Genomic DNA, 14,648 nt, shown 5'->3' on the forward strand with positions numbered 1-14,648 from the left:
CTGGACCTCCCACTGCTGTGGGTGCAACCCAACATATGGTTGGTTTGATCTTTTGCTAGATTAGCTTGATTTTTAAGCATCTAACCTCTGAGTATTATTGTGCTTTATGTAGCTGTAATTCTGTGCACGTTTAGTTATGACTCAGTACTTCTGAGTGAACATGCATAGCATTGCACTGCACACCTACTTGTTTATGGATTAGGATGTGAGATTTGGGCAACATTCAATCTAGCTGTCTGAAGAAACATCCTTTCATAAGAACCTATGTGTGTGTTGAGATCAGCAGCTGATTCTGTCATTGCTTGTTCCACATCTAAGTTAAATCTAGTATGTGGCAACCAGGGAGAGGACTTGTTTTGTGGTGGCACCCCAACTATGGTATTAATCCGTCCCTTGTGAAATAGGATTGGTGCCAACATTTAGGAGTTTCTGGCACTTACTGAAAACCCATCAGTTCAAGCAGGTCTTTATAGGGGGTGGGGTGGGTTAGCTGCCTGTTGTTGTTGTTGTTGTTTTTAAACCATACTGGTACTGGTGTTTCTGCTGTAGTTTTTACTATATATTTTATCTGTTATGTTTTATAATTGTAGTTATTGGTTTTAATTTATACTATTGTACCCTGCCATGGTGCCACATTGCAATGAAAGGCAGGCTGTAAATATTTTAAATAATATAAAATATCATTCCTGGTCCTCATAATTCCTCTAATGTGATGAGGGATTCAGTTCACACTTACAGATGAACTTACCTCAGTCACAATTTCTAAAACCATTTCTGAACCAAAACGTACCCTTCCTTTGAAACTCACACTTCTCTTAAATGTATGTGTTTTTTAAAAAATATTTATACTAGGGTTAAGTGAGCATATAGATGCATATAACATATTTGGGGGAATTGCTTTGCGGAGGAATAAAAAAAATTAAAGAAAAAAATAACACTAAAATGCGGATGAATTTTCATAAGGACTTTAAAAAAAATCAAACTGAAGTGGAAAATCAAATTTATGATTGGAAAAATGAGAGACTAAGAGAGACTAAGGAGGGACGCGGGTGGCGCTGTGGGCTAAACCACAGAGCCTAGGTCTTGCCAATCAGAAGGTCGGCGGTTCGAATCCCCGCGACAGGGTGAGCTCCCGTTGCTCGGTCCCTGCTCCTGCCAACCTAGCAGTTCAAAAGCATGTCAAAGTGCAAGTAGATAAATAGGTACCGCTCCGGCGGGAAGGTAAATGGTGTTTCCGTGCACTGCTCTGGTTCGCCAGAAGCAGCTTAGTCATGCTGGCCACATGACCCAGAAGCTGTACACCAGCTCCCTTGGCCAATAACGCGAGATGAGTGCCGCAACCCCAGAGTCGGTCACGACTGGACCTAATGGTCAGGGGTCCCTTTACCTTTACCTTTAAGAGAGACGAAAACTGATATATTTGCCCATCCCTAAGTATTATGCAGCTGAAATGGTTGTAAGGAATGTCCAGTCTAGTTCTAGCTGGGGAATAAGACACTAGGAAATTGGGAGTTGTTTTACCTCACTTGCTCTTAGGGAAAACTTTCTTCATGACTACTCCTAAGAGGGCTGAACTCATCCAAAGCAATCTGTCTTTTACAGGTCTGACGTGGGAGGAGTGTAAACGTAAGTGCCCTGCCGGAGTGGTCCCTGCCTGTCACAACTCTGAAGACACTGTCACTGTTTCAGGGCCTCAGGTGAGAACTTAGTATGAACCAATACTTAAATTGCTACATGTTTAGGATATCGAATGACGTGTCCTCATCACTGGAATTTTTCCCCGGGCCAAACCTCAGGAGGTCAAGAAGAGGCACCTGATTAAATAATGTCAAATTGAATTGAGAATGAAAGCAAACTCACCAGAGGAAATGCTATCACTTGCATCTGAAAATGAAGGCTAGGAATAAAGTTAACGCTAGCAGCCTGAATCTAAAGATTTGGCCGGTAAATCCCAGTCAGAATGCAAAACTCACCTCCTTCCAGCTGCTGTCCATTTCTTGTTCTTGGAGTTCCACAGTGTTCAGGGGATTCGGGTTTATATAATGGATATTATTGCATATGCACTTAGGAATGTCGGATAAGCCATGTACGAGCGAGTTATGGAGAATGATGGTTGCTTCACAGGCAGAGGCTTATTGCAGTGTACCAGGCCCTTCTAACACCTGTTCGATGCTATTTCCCTCCCGCTTTCCTTAGGACTCTGTGGCCAAATTTGTAGCCAAGCTGAAAACAGAAGGTGTATTTGCGAAAGAGGTGCTCAGCGCAGGAGTTGCTTTTCACTCATACTATATGGCGTCCATCGCACCAGTGCTGCTTAGCGCCCTGAAGAAGGTAAGGCTCCTAAATAGCTTCTCACTGGGGCAGAAAGGTTGCACATGCATTGTATGGTGTGATTCTTTTTTGCTTAAGTCTCCTGTCTCATTTTTCTCATTTTCTTTATTTCTAGGTTATTCCCAGTCCAAAGCCTCGTTCCTCCCGCTGGATCAGCACTTCCATCCCTGAATCTCAGTGGCAAAGCGATCTGGCTCAGAACTCTTCTGCTGAGTACCATGTGAATAACCTTGTCAGCCCAGTCTTGTTCCAGGAAGGCCTGAGACATATTCCAGAAGATGCTGTGGTCGTGGAGATTGCCCCACATGCCCTTCTGCAGGTATTACCCTTGGGGTTCACTCATGGCCTGAAGCTGGTGAGGCATGGGGACAAGATTCTCCTTTTTCTAGTGACCACAATGGTTTCCACTCTGGTTCCCACCACCTTCCCTCATCAGTTATCCTAAATTTCCATGCAGCTTTCCCTCAAGAACCTAGTAATTTAAGTGTATTCATTCACTGCTGTGTATATGCCAGAAACCAAGGAGAAGAAAACAGAATCCGGCAAATAGATGAATATGATGTGTGAGAAGAAAGTGGCAGGGAGAATAAATGAAATAACATCTTAGGTTGTGATCTTAACATTTGTTATCATTACCATTAAGATTTCTTAGTCACTTATTACCAAGGTATCCAAGCAACTTACATTGAAAGATGTAAGCAATGAATTTTTGACAAAATTAGAGGTATTTTCTGTCTTCTTGCAGGAAGTGAAAGAATTGGTGACAACAGATAGGGTCTTTTTTGTTATTGTTCCTCAGGTGTAGGACTCCTTCCCAAAAGAGATCCGTGTGGGCCTTCTGTCAAGACCCACCCTACTGTTAGGCACAGTTAGGTGGCAACCTCAGGCAGCAGAATTTGGGTGTTCATGAAAGGGCAAAATGTCTTTGTCGCTTAGTTTGTTCTTTTTGTATTTTTACTGCCAGGGAGGGGAAGATGTCTTCTTTTCGTGTTCAGTTGCCAAAATAATTTGACTGGCCTTCAGTACTGTACACCTTGACTTGTGGCTGTTTGCTGCTCCACCTTGGGCAATAAAATGTTGTGAGCCTTTCTCGCCTACGTTATAGTCTTAAAGCACCAGGTAAAGGCTGTCCTATTTACCTGAGCTTAGCATAGCTGTTACGGTAGTTCTTCTGGTTCGTTGGTAACTTGTGTTTTTTGATACGATGTCAGAGAAGAATTCTCCTTTGGTAGTTTTGTTTTCTTTTAAATAAGGGATAGCAGGGATTTTAGTCCTGCAACATCTGCAGGGCCACAGGTTCCTCCTCCCTGCTTTTGCACAAGGAGTAGCAGTTTGTTACTGAATAGAGATGTTGGCATTGATTTGCCCGGTGCCTCTGTCTGAAAACAGCACAAGGCAGCTATATAGAATTTCATAAGAGCCTACTCCCAGCATTGCATCAAGAGCTGCCCATGTTGCTGTGGAAGGGCTGGGCTGTAGTCACTCCTTCCATTTCCTTGGGGCCACTGGAGAAAAGATGGGTAGCAAGTGTCTACCATTGTGGTCCTTCTAAATACATGTCTCCCACAAGAGGCATGCCTAGGCTATTTTGTTTGTCTTCTGATTGAGATCCTTCCAGTGAAGGGAGACTGCTAATGGAGGGATTTTATTGGAATATGAGTTCAACAATGAGGCTCACTCCCATGTAACTAAGCTTATAAATGGCAGGCTTGGAGTGCAATCCTAAGCCTTTTTTATTGGACGTTAGTTCTGCTGTCACCAATAGAACTAAATCCCATGTAAACGTAGTTTGGATCAAGGCACAAGTCTTATTTTGTGGCAGGATTGAAAAGGAAAAAAGTGTCTTGGCAAAATGTATTTGTTTGGGATGCCTCTTAAGGTTCCTTGAAGCCATAGCTCATTTATGGAGAGGATTCAGTGTACTAATGTAAATGCAAAGGTTTGGTTTGTGTAACCTAAAATTACGCAACAGTTATTAAGCTCTGTTGCTCTCTTGGCTGTTTTGCATATAACCTCTTTTCCAGTTTTTCTAGTCTAGTCTGTGGTTTTCTACTATGGATTCACAGTGTAAAGCACAGCCTGTAAAACTATGCATGTATACCAGTAGTGTTTGCTGAAGTCTAGTGTTGTTGGTTTTTTTTAAAAAAAAACTTGATTTGTGTTTTACTTTCACTGAGTGCTGGGTGTCTGTAGATTTTTCCAGGAAATGCCTAGGATTCCAAGTTCCTTGAGCCAATTCTGTTCACGGGATACTGTTGCTGGTTAAAGTGAGGTGGAAGGGAGAGGATTTCCATTGATTCCTTGTTCCCCCTATATTCCTCCAAAAACTGTTTTGGAACAGCGTGGGTGGTGCTGCCAAGGGCTGTAATTAGCAAAAATCACCACATTCAGCAGGAACCTCCATTGGAGAAGTCATTTCCATTTGCAGAAGGCAGAATATTAACGTTATATAAAATGGTATTTCCTTCTGGGGTTGCCAACATTTTTCTCCTGTAGAGCCAGAAAAACATTTGACCACCTTCGCTAATGGTCTGTTTTAGAAGAAGGAAGCCAGTGATTTCTTTTCTTTTCTCACAACATTTTGAACTCCACCTGTCTAGGCAATCCTGAGAAGAGCTTTGAAGCCAACCTGCACCATTTTACCCTTGATGAAGAAAGAACATAAAAACAATCTGGAATTCTTCCTGACACATATTGGAAAAATCCACCTTACAGGGTAAGGAGATGAGTGAAAGCTAATGAGAAACATAGGGCAATATCCCGCTCTGCAGCTCTTCTTGCACAGCAGACTTCTGTGAGCCCAATGGAAACTTCCTGTTCCCTCCAGCCCTTTGCACACCCTCAAACTCAAATCCAGACAAGGGTTGGGGGACTCTCTGGAAGAGAGATGAAGAGCCAATGAAATTCCCATTGTGCAAGTGGAAGTCATTTTTGGAATAGATTGAATTATACTTTAGTAGTTCCCCCCTCCCCAGCTATGTTGCTACCTTAAAGCAGGATTGAATGTCATGGGGAGAAGTGCTGCAGGGCCATTTATGGCGCGAGCATAATAGCAAAATGGGTAGGGGTTGCTTTCATTCAGGTGAATTGAAAACCTAGTGTATTTGTTTCAAAAGCCTTGTGTAGGATCCAGCTTTTATAGCGACATCAATCTCTGTGTCTCTAAAACCAGAACTTCCATTGATGCCTGAGTTCCTTGCCATGTTCCAAAAGTCTGTTTTGCCATTTGAAGAGAAGGGAGAAAATATTGCACATTTTTAGAAGAAACCAGGACCACGGAAAATAGTGGTTGCGGGTCCTTAGTCCTATGTTGGCTCCTAGCTATTGGTTTGCCTTCCATTTGCTACTGTTACTATACCTTCTTACTGTTGCATGCAACTTCACAAATTCAATGTTTATGTGTGTTCTTAGAATCAATGTCCTTGCGAACAATCTGTTTCCACCTGCTGAATATCCTGCACCTTTGGGGACTCCCCTTATCTCCCCTTACATTCTCTGGGACCACAGTCAGACATGGGATATCCCGAAAGCTGAAGACTTCCCAACGGGCGCTGGTGGTTCTGGATCAGCAACAGTCTACAATATTGGTGTGTACCAGCTACTTCGTTCTCCAAAAGCAGATCATCTTAAAATGCTCAAAATGGCATTTTCAGAATTTATCTCTAGGGGAAATGTATGAACCATCATACACCTTGTATCACTTTGGGGACACAGGGATGGGCAGGGGTGCCAACTTGAATAAAATATTGAATCGCTCACATTCGAATGTTGATGCCCATCAACTGGGGTGGGTGGCCCCCTCAAATATTTTATTTGGGGGGCCAAAGGAACCTCAACCCCTAGGAGCTGGCTCCTATGGGGATGGGGGACCTGTGGCCCTCCATACATTGCTTTTCTCCTAGATCTATCAGCCGCTGCCAATATGACCAATGGGTAAGGGATGGTGGAAATCGTAGTAAAACAAGCTTCTAAAGGATGCCCTTGCTTTAGCAGAATTAAATTGATGATGGGAAACTAGGGAATGGGGGGAAAGAGCTGCTTTCTTTTAGATGTTTGCAGCACTGAAACTTATATAGTGGTGGTGGGGAAAGTGGGAACATTTGTGCTTGGATTTTGGCAACCTGTGGGGAACAGCTTTGGAGTCTTATTGGGCCAGAGATGTAGGTTTGAAAAATATGCTTTGTTCATTTTTTTTTTTAATCATCATTGACAGATGTGAATCCTGAATCACCTGATAATTATTTGGTGGGTCACTGCATTGATGGCAGGGTTCTGTACCCAGCCACTGGCTATTTGGTGTTGGCCTGGCGCACTCTGGCAAGATCTCTAGGGACCTCCATGGAAGAAATACCTGTCATGTTTGAAGATGTTACAATCCACCAGGCAACAATACTACCTAAGAAAGGTGAGGCTGGTCAAAATCTCTGCAGCTTAGGCAATTAACATAGTCTGGTGAACCATGTTTCTGCAGGCTATGTTTAAACTCTAATATCCTAATGATTTGTGCCTACCTTGCAGGTGCAACACAGCTAGAGGTGAGACTCATGCCAGCTTCTCAACGTTTTGAAGTGTCTGGGAATGGGAATCTGGCTGTGAGTGGTAAGTAATTGCTCCTACTACAAGTACTCTGAAGAAATCAAAGGGGTGTTGGCCTCGCCATTCACTTGCCCTTTCTTCTACATACTGTGTCTCCTAGGGAAAATCTGCCCTTTGGAAGAAACCGCTCTGAATAACTTTCGCAACCAGCAAATTGATTTGGAGATCCAGCCAAACACATGCCCAGACGTCCGTTTAACCAAAGGAGACATTTACAAAGAGCTTCGTCTGCGTGGTTATGATTATGGGCCAACATTCCAGGGACTCTTGGAATCTAGTAGTAATGGTAAGACCATGTACCTTAACTGAAAGATAGGGCTAAGGATTATTACTATTCATTTTGAATGTAAGAAGGCCTTTGTTGAATCATAGCAATGGCTCCTCTAGTTCAGGATGATGATGTGGGGTGTTTTTTTCGTTTGTTATTATGGTATGTATTTTTGTGTTTTCATATTGTAAAGTGCCCTGTGATCTTTGGATGAAGGGCAGTATAGAAATTTTATAACTAAATAGATAATAAAAGAATACTTGTGATTCTAACTAGTGTAGTTAGAACATAGCCATTGTAGCTAATAGCCATCGATAGCCTTGTCCACCCTTCCATTTTTTGGAAGCTTCTTCATCTCAGTGACTGATGATGAAACGAAAGTCAATTATAATTCATAAATGTTGATAACAGATGTTCACAATTAGGCAAGCTTTTGAGAAACTGGAGATCCATCTAGGCATTGCTTCCCCTTAGCTAGCTTGGAAAGCACAAGGACTTTGGGGGCATAGCCAGTGCAGCTGATACAGAAAACAGAGATGTGAATAGTTTCTCACTTTGTGCTGCCATTGTCATGCCGGTGGCTGTTGTGTGCTAATTAGATTGCTTCTTGTCCCCAGGGAATGTTGGGAAGGTGTTGTGGAGCGGGAATTGGGTGACATTCCTTGACACCCTGCTGCATTTGATCATCTTGGGGGAAACAGGAAGAAGTCTGCGTTTGCCAACCAGAATCCGCTCTGTTTGCATTGATCCAAAGTTACACCGAGAACGTGCACAGAAATACAACGATGAGATTGAAGGTAATGGGCAGTCCCATTTTTAAAAACATAGGGGCTCCTTTATGAACAACAATATTCAAAAGTATTTGTGTCGACTTAAAGCATTAAGATGGAAGGGACGCAGGTGGCACTATGGGTTAAACCACAGAGCCTAGGTCTTGCCGATCAGAAGGTCGGCGGTTCGAATCCCCATGACGGGGTGAGCTCCCGTTGCTCGGTCCCTGCTCCTGCCAATCTAGCAGTTCAAAAGCATGTCAAAGTGCAAGTAGATAAATAGGTACCGCTCCGGCGGGAAGGTAAACGGCGTTTCCGTGCGCTGCTCTGGTTTACCAGAAGTGGCTTAGTCATGCTGGCCACATGACCCAGAAGCTGTACACTGGCTCCTTCAGCCAATAAAGTGAGATGAGCGCCGCAACCCCAGAGTTGGTCACAACTGGACCTAATGGTCAGGGGTCCCTTTACCTTAAAGCAGTAAGATAGATTTATGGGAGTCATAAAGCTGTTAGCAGCTGGATTTTCTCTTAGACCAAATTCAGAGAGATTCTTCTCCACCTGATTGCGCTACGTTTTCACTGCTTTCCCAGTGCTTTCTGCTGACTCTTGCCTTGCCTTGTAGCTTTTGATGCTGTTGTGGACCGCTGCTTTGACACCATCACAGCAGGAGCTGTCCAGATCGCTGGTCTTCACGCTAGTGTGGCTCCTCGGCGCCAGCAGGAGCAGACCCATCCCACACTTGAGAAATTTTGCTTTGTGCCGTATGTGGAGAATGGCTGCTTGTCCTCCAACGCCCAGCTTCACTCCAGCTTTGACCATTGCAAAGGTAAGAAGATTCTTATATCACTGTGCTTTCTGATGTGTCCGGTATGAAGTAGACACCCCTCCTCTTTTGGCAAGGAGGTATGGAGAAGCCCCTTAGGAAACGACCTTTAGGTCTGGGTAGGGATACGTGGAAGTCAAATGCATCCTGTGAACAAATATTAGCAAAGTCAAAAGCACCTGCAACATAAATAATTTTGTTTTCATATTCCTTCTCTCCTCTACAGAGTTGATCCAGAAATTACAGAAGAAGATAGCAAAGCATGGAGTCAAGTTGGCTATTCCAGGGCTAGAGAATATAAAGACGTCTGCACAGACAGAACCTGAGCAGAAAGGCCTCCTGCACATCCTTGCTGAGATCTGTCGCCTGGAGCTGAACGGAAACCTCTACTCAGAGCTGGAACAGGTTGTGACTCGAGAGAAGCTGCATCTTCAAGAAGACCCCCTCCTCAATGGCTTGCTGGATTTTGCTGAGCTGAAGACCTGTGTGGACGTGGCACTGGAGAACATCACCAGCCGTAAGATGAAGATAGTCGAGGTGAGCTGGGGTGCAGCTCTGCAGAGAGGCAAAACTTTTCTCCATGAGTGTGCCTTCTCCATGTGTTAATGACACAGTGCTTTTCATTAATAGCTACTCTTTTTGTTTACAGGCCCTGGCAGGAGACGGGCACTTATACTCGCGCGTCACAAGCATCTTGAACACTCAACCCATGCTTCAACTGGACTACACTGCCACTGACAGAGCCCCAGAAATATTGGCATCCAATGAGAGCCATTTGCAAGAACTTGGTGTTTCTACTGAGGAGTGGGACCCTGCAAGCCCTCCTTCTGGAAATCTGGCAAATGCTGATCTCCTTGTGTGCAACTGCGCACTGAACCCTTTCAAGAATCCAGCAGAGGTGCTCTCCAACATGGCGGCCACAGTGAAGGATGGTGGTTTTGTCTTACTGCACACTCTTCTGAAGGGAGAAACTCTGGGAGAAATTGTCAGCTTCCTCACATCTCCCGAGCTGAAGGAGAAACCTGGTCTCTTGACTCAGGTAATTTTATAAGCCCTTGTTATTTCTCTTCAGTTGGCTCTAGATCATGCTTTGCTCAGAGCAATGAGTTTGGAGTGGTGTTTCATTTTTCATTTTCCTTTTAAAAGGATAACTATTCATTAAAAAAAAATATCCAGAAATAATCCGTAGTTTTAGGCAGATTTAGAACTCTCCTCTGTTGTTTAGATTATTGGTTCCTATTCTTAGGAATTGAAAAGGCATACTAATTGTATGGTACGAACTGGTATCAAGTATTTTGTTTTGGGGGAGGGGGCATTTTTATGATTAGAAAAGAAAATGAATCAGTAGAGGATTCATGCCTTGGAAAAACAGTAAATTATTTTGTTGTTCTACTTAGGGACAATGACAATATATTTACAATAACTAAGACTGCAATCCAAACTCCAAATCCAGCAGTTGATATTGCAGAGGACTGTCTCTCTGCTCAGCCCAAAAGACTTCCACCTACCTATCCCCTCAGAGATGCCAGGGTCACTCCTCTGGCATGGAACTCCCTGTTCTGCCTGCTGAAAGTGCAGGCAGGTGGAGGTACTGTTTTTGGGATTCCCACTGGCAGCAGTTTGCAGAAATCCCCAAAATGGAATTCTGTGGGTGGAAAGGGGGAGCAGCTGAGCCATCCCAGGGTTCACTGGATTATGAGCTGGCTCCACTTGCCATCCTCAGACTGGCATAGAACAGAGCATGGTTTTGCCTGTGGCAGTGGTTAACCTGATCTTCCACACTGCAGTGCTGCCCAGCTGGGGTTAGGATTGCTCAGTATACAACCAGCCATATAACTGCCTACCTTAGTGGTTCACAGAAGCAACAATTCCCATCCAAGTACATGGCTGGCGTGTGACAGACACTCACCAGACCTCTTAAAAACATGCAATGCTACAACAACAACAACAAGGAGCGGTAATTTCAGAAGCTGAAATGTAGCCAGGTTGCTAAGCCTAACGGCAATAGATATTGGCAAATAAAATTGAAATTTAGGCTGCAATCCTTTACACACTTACCTGGGAGTAAGACCAACGCAAGTCAGTGGTGCTTACTTCTGAGCAAACATCCATAGGATTTCATTGTTAGGGCTGCAAGTATCTGGTTTATAAATACACTTCCCAAACAAAAATATTAACATTCTGTATATGTTTCAATATATGATCAATATCATATCTATCTATCTATCATCTGTTGCATGCAGCCCCATGGAAGTCAGTAATTTTTCACTAGATGCAAAGAGCAGGTCAAAAAGGCAAGAACAGCAGTTAAAATCAGCTCTCAACAACAGAGTGGTGATTTCCAAAATCTTTGTTTTGTGAAGCCAGCAATTGAGACAATCGTTTGTTCAAGAATCATTTGCTTGGTCCCATCTTACACATTTAAAATTTATTGTCTTGGCAGGTAGAATGGGAGGACTTACTTAGCAAGGCTGGTCTGAATTTGGTAGCTGTAAAAAGATCCTCCTTTGGCGCAACCATCTTTTTATGCCGTCGGCCAGTTCCTGCGAAGGAGCCTGTTTTCCTGCCGGTGGATGAGACTCACTACAAATGGGTGGAACCTTTGAAGGTAACAGTTTTCGATATAGGAAATAGCTGCTTTCCATTCTTGTTCCCAGGCCTTTCAGCTACTTTTCAATGAAGTTATTGGCTTTTTAAAAAGTGCACTCTCTCAGTTCGAGTGAAAGAGAGAGCTGCTTTATTTTTCATACTGTGCGTTCTGGAAATCCTTCTTTTCTGTGTTAACTAATCAGCTTGCCTGGGATGTCTCCTGCAGGAAATGCTAGCAGAACCTTCTGAACATCCTGTGTGGCTAACAGCTACCAGCTGTGGTACTTCAGGAATTGTTGGCATGGTGAATTGCCTGCGCCAAGAGCCCGGAGGCAACAGGATCAGGTACGAAAATTCAGCATCCAGTGACAGCATTCAATTTCTGTCGCTACTTATGAACATCTGATAGAAATGTACGTGAACTAACACTTCGATTAAGTGTGTGCTTTACTTCCTAGGTGCCTTTTTGTTTCCAACCTGGACTCTTCTTCTCCTAAACCCTCCACCACCCCTTCTACCAAGCAGATGCAAACGATTCTGCAGAATGACCTGGTGATGAATGTTTATCGTGATGGGAAGTGGGGCTCTTTCAGACATCTCCAGCTAAAACAAGGTGATTCTTATTGTCAGCGAGCTTGTAGCAATACAGTGGTACCTCAGGTTACATACGCTTCAGGTTACATACACTTCAGGTTACAGACTCCGCTAACCCAGAAATAGTACCTCGGGTTAAGAACTTTGCTTCAGGATGAGAACAGAAATTGTACTCCGGCGGCACGGCAGCAGCAGGAGGCCCCATTAGCTAAAGTGGTGCTTCTGGTTAAGAACAGTTTCAGGTTAAGTACGGACCTCTGGAACGAATTAAGTACTTAACCTGAGGTACCACTGTATTTATTTCCCCAACACCATAGGTAGCCAACACGGTGCCTTCCAGATGTTGTTGGACTGCAACTTACATCAGCCTGAGCCAAATTGGCTGATGGCCAGGAATGATGGGAGCTGTAGTCTTCCAGTCTGGAGATCACCATGCTTGCTACTCCTGCCATAAGGTCTGGAAAACAAAAACAAAAAGTAAGAAGACACTCCTTGGCCCAGTCTCTTTCCCCAGTAATTGTTCTTCTGGGACATGATCATCCTGATTCTGTGAAATAACACATGCCCTCTTGAACATTTGGCATCTGTTCAGCAAGTGGTATGAGTTCTTTTCCAACTGTGATTACAGCACATGGTCGATGACACGTGACGCTATTGTTAAAACATCTGCACTGACTGCCCATCTACTACCAAACCAGGTTCAAGGTCCTTGTGTTAATTTGCCCTGAACAATTTAGGCTGGGAGTACCTTGGGGACTGCGTAAATCCTTATATACCAGCTTAGTCACTGAGATCATCTGTAGGAGGGTAATTAGTTGTCTCCTGCATATTTGACACCAACACAAAGTACAGCTTTTAGTGTCATAGGTTCAGTTCTGTTGAAAGTTCTGCCAGCAGAGATTCAGCGGGCACCTTCTTTTTCAACCTTTAAATGTCTGCTGAAAACTTTTCTATGCCGCCAGGCTTGTGCCAGCAATTAAAAATACGCCTTTCCATAATGGTTAGTGGGTGGTCTCTGATATTAAATGTTTGTGTGTTTGTCTTATATGTAGATATTATAAACTGCTTTGATATTTTTCATGATATAGTGGTATATAAAGATTATTATATAAAGATTATGCAGAGATCTGCATTGGCTCCCATTATGTTTCCGAGCACAATTCAAAGTGTTGGTGCTGACCTTTAAAGCCCTAAACGGCCTCAGTCCTGTATACCTGAAGGAACGTCTCCACCCCCATCGTTCAGCCTGGACACTGAGATCCAGCACCGAGAGCCTTCTGGCAGTTCCCTCATTGCGAGAAGTGAGGTTACAGGGAACCAGACAGAGGGCGTTCTCGGTAGTGGCGCCCGCCCTGTGGAACGCCCTCCCTTCAGATGTGAAGGAAATAAGCAGCTATCTTATCTTTAAAAGACATCTGAAGGCAGCCCTGTTTAGGGATGTTTTAAATATTTAATGCCGTATTTTTTTTAACATTCAATTGGAAGCTGCCCAGAGTGGCTGGGGAAACTCAGCCAGATGGGTGGGGTATAAATAAATTATTATTATTATTATTATTATTATTATTATTATTAATTAATTAATTAATTAATTAACAAGCAAACACACTTTTATTTGTAACAATGGAAGAATGCTGACTGCTCTGTCTCCTGTTCTGCCACAGCTCAACCTCAAGAGCTGACTGAATATGCATTTGTGAATGTATTGACGCGTGGAGATCTTTCCTCGCTCCGTTGGATCGCTTCTCCGCTTCGCCACTTCCACACAACCAATCCCAATGTCCAGCTCTGCAAAGTCTATTATGCATCTCTCAATTTCCGTGACATTATGTTGGCTACAGGAAAACTGTCCCCAGATGCCATTCCAGGTGAGCTGGGAGGGATTTTTCTTTCAAGAGAGACCTCGCGATATTTTGACATTGTGAGTGACACATGGTCTGTAAGCCATTTTGGGGGCTTCATGCAAGTGTGTTATCAAAAAATAAAGGGCACCATGTCTAAAACCAGGCATAAATACATGGGGGAGGGCTCAGAGTTCCGCGGTCATGATTTGCATGCAGAAAGTCTGGGGTTCAATCCCCAGCTTCTTCATCCAGTTAAAGAATCTCAGGTAGCGGTTGTTAGGAAAAATCTTCTGCCTAAAACAAAGAGCATCCCTGTTATAGTCAGTACAGGGCTAAATGGTCCGATGGCCTGACTTACAGAAGAGTCACATGGCAAACATCTCCTGAGACTGATTTCCCTATGCACATTGAACTCCTGTGCCCTAGGCCAAATGGGCTTTCTTCACTTCAATTGTGTTTTTGTCATTCATAGCACTGGATTAACTCTCTTGCCTCACTTAGTATAATTAATTTAATGCAACACCTAAGGAAAGCTCCTTGAGCAATCTCTCTCTCTCTCTCTATATATATATATATGCAGAGCTTATTGATATTAGCAAGTTCTTATTCTTGCTTTTTGAGGGACGTGGGTGGCACTGTGGGTTAAACCACAGAGCCTAGGACTTGCCGATCGGAAGGTCGGCGGTTCGAATCCCCATGACGGGGTGAACTCCCGTTGCTCGGTCCCAGCTCCTGCCAACCTAGCAGTTCAAAAGCACGTCAAAGTGCAAGTAGATAAATAGGTACCTCTCCGGCGGGAAGGTAAACGGCATTTCCGTGCGCTGCTCTGGTTCACC

General features: G+C 43.7%; 1 protein-coding gene across 1 annotated transcript in view; it reads left to right on the top strand.

The window, feature by feature from the left end:
- The window catches only part of FASN (fatty acid synthase), a 65,130-nt gene that overhangs the window by 30,902 nt on the left and 19,580 nt on the right, over positions 1 to 14,648 (top strand). The window contains exons 12-27 of the mRNA XM_083597997.1: positions 1,603 to 1,697; positions 2,197 to 2,331; positions 2,447 to 2,650; positions 4,932 to 5,047; positions 5,743 to 5,918; positions 6,545 to 6,736; positions 6,850 to 6,930; positions 7,028 to 7,213; positions 7,813 to 7,992; positions 8,588 to 8,791; positions 9,015 to 9,325; positions 9,438 to 9,827; positions 11,232 to 11,396; positions 11,604 to 11,722; positions 11,836 to 11,990; positions 13,633 to 13,836. Of these exons, the coding sequence (XP_083454123.1) occupies positions 1,603 to 1,697; positions 2,197 to 2,331; positions 2,447 to 2,650; positions 4,932 to 5,047; positions 5,743 to 5,918; positions 6,545 to 6,736; positions 6,850 to 6,930; positions 7,028 to 7,213; positions 7,813 to 7,992; positions 8,588 to 8,791; positions 9,015 to 9,325; positions 9,438 to 9,827; positions 11,232 to 11,396; positions 11,604 to 11,722; positions 11,836 to 11,990; positions 13,633 to 13,836 (2,913 nt within the window). The remainder of the gene's footprint in view (positions 1 to 1,602; positions 1,698 to 2,196; positions 2,332 to 2,446; positions 2,651 to 4,931; positions 5,048 to 5,742; positions 5,919 to 6,544; positions 6,737 to 6,849; positions 6,931 to 7,027; positions 7,214 to 7,812; positions 7,993 to 8,587; positions 8,792 to 9,014; positions 9,326 to 9,437; positions 9,828 to 11,231; positions 11,397 to 11,603; positions 11,723 to 11,835; positions 11,991 to 13,632; positions 13,837 to 14,648) is intronic.

This window comes from Podarcis filfolensis (assembly GCF_964270895.1).
Source record: "Podarcis filfolensis genome assembly, chromosome: 2".
Taxonomy (NCBI): Eukaryota; Metazoa; Chordata; class Lepidosauria; order Squamata; family Lacertidae; genus Podarcis; species Podarcis filfolensis.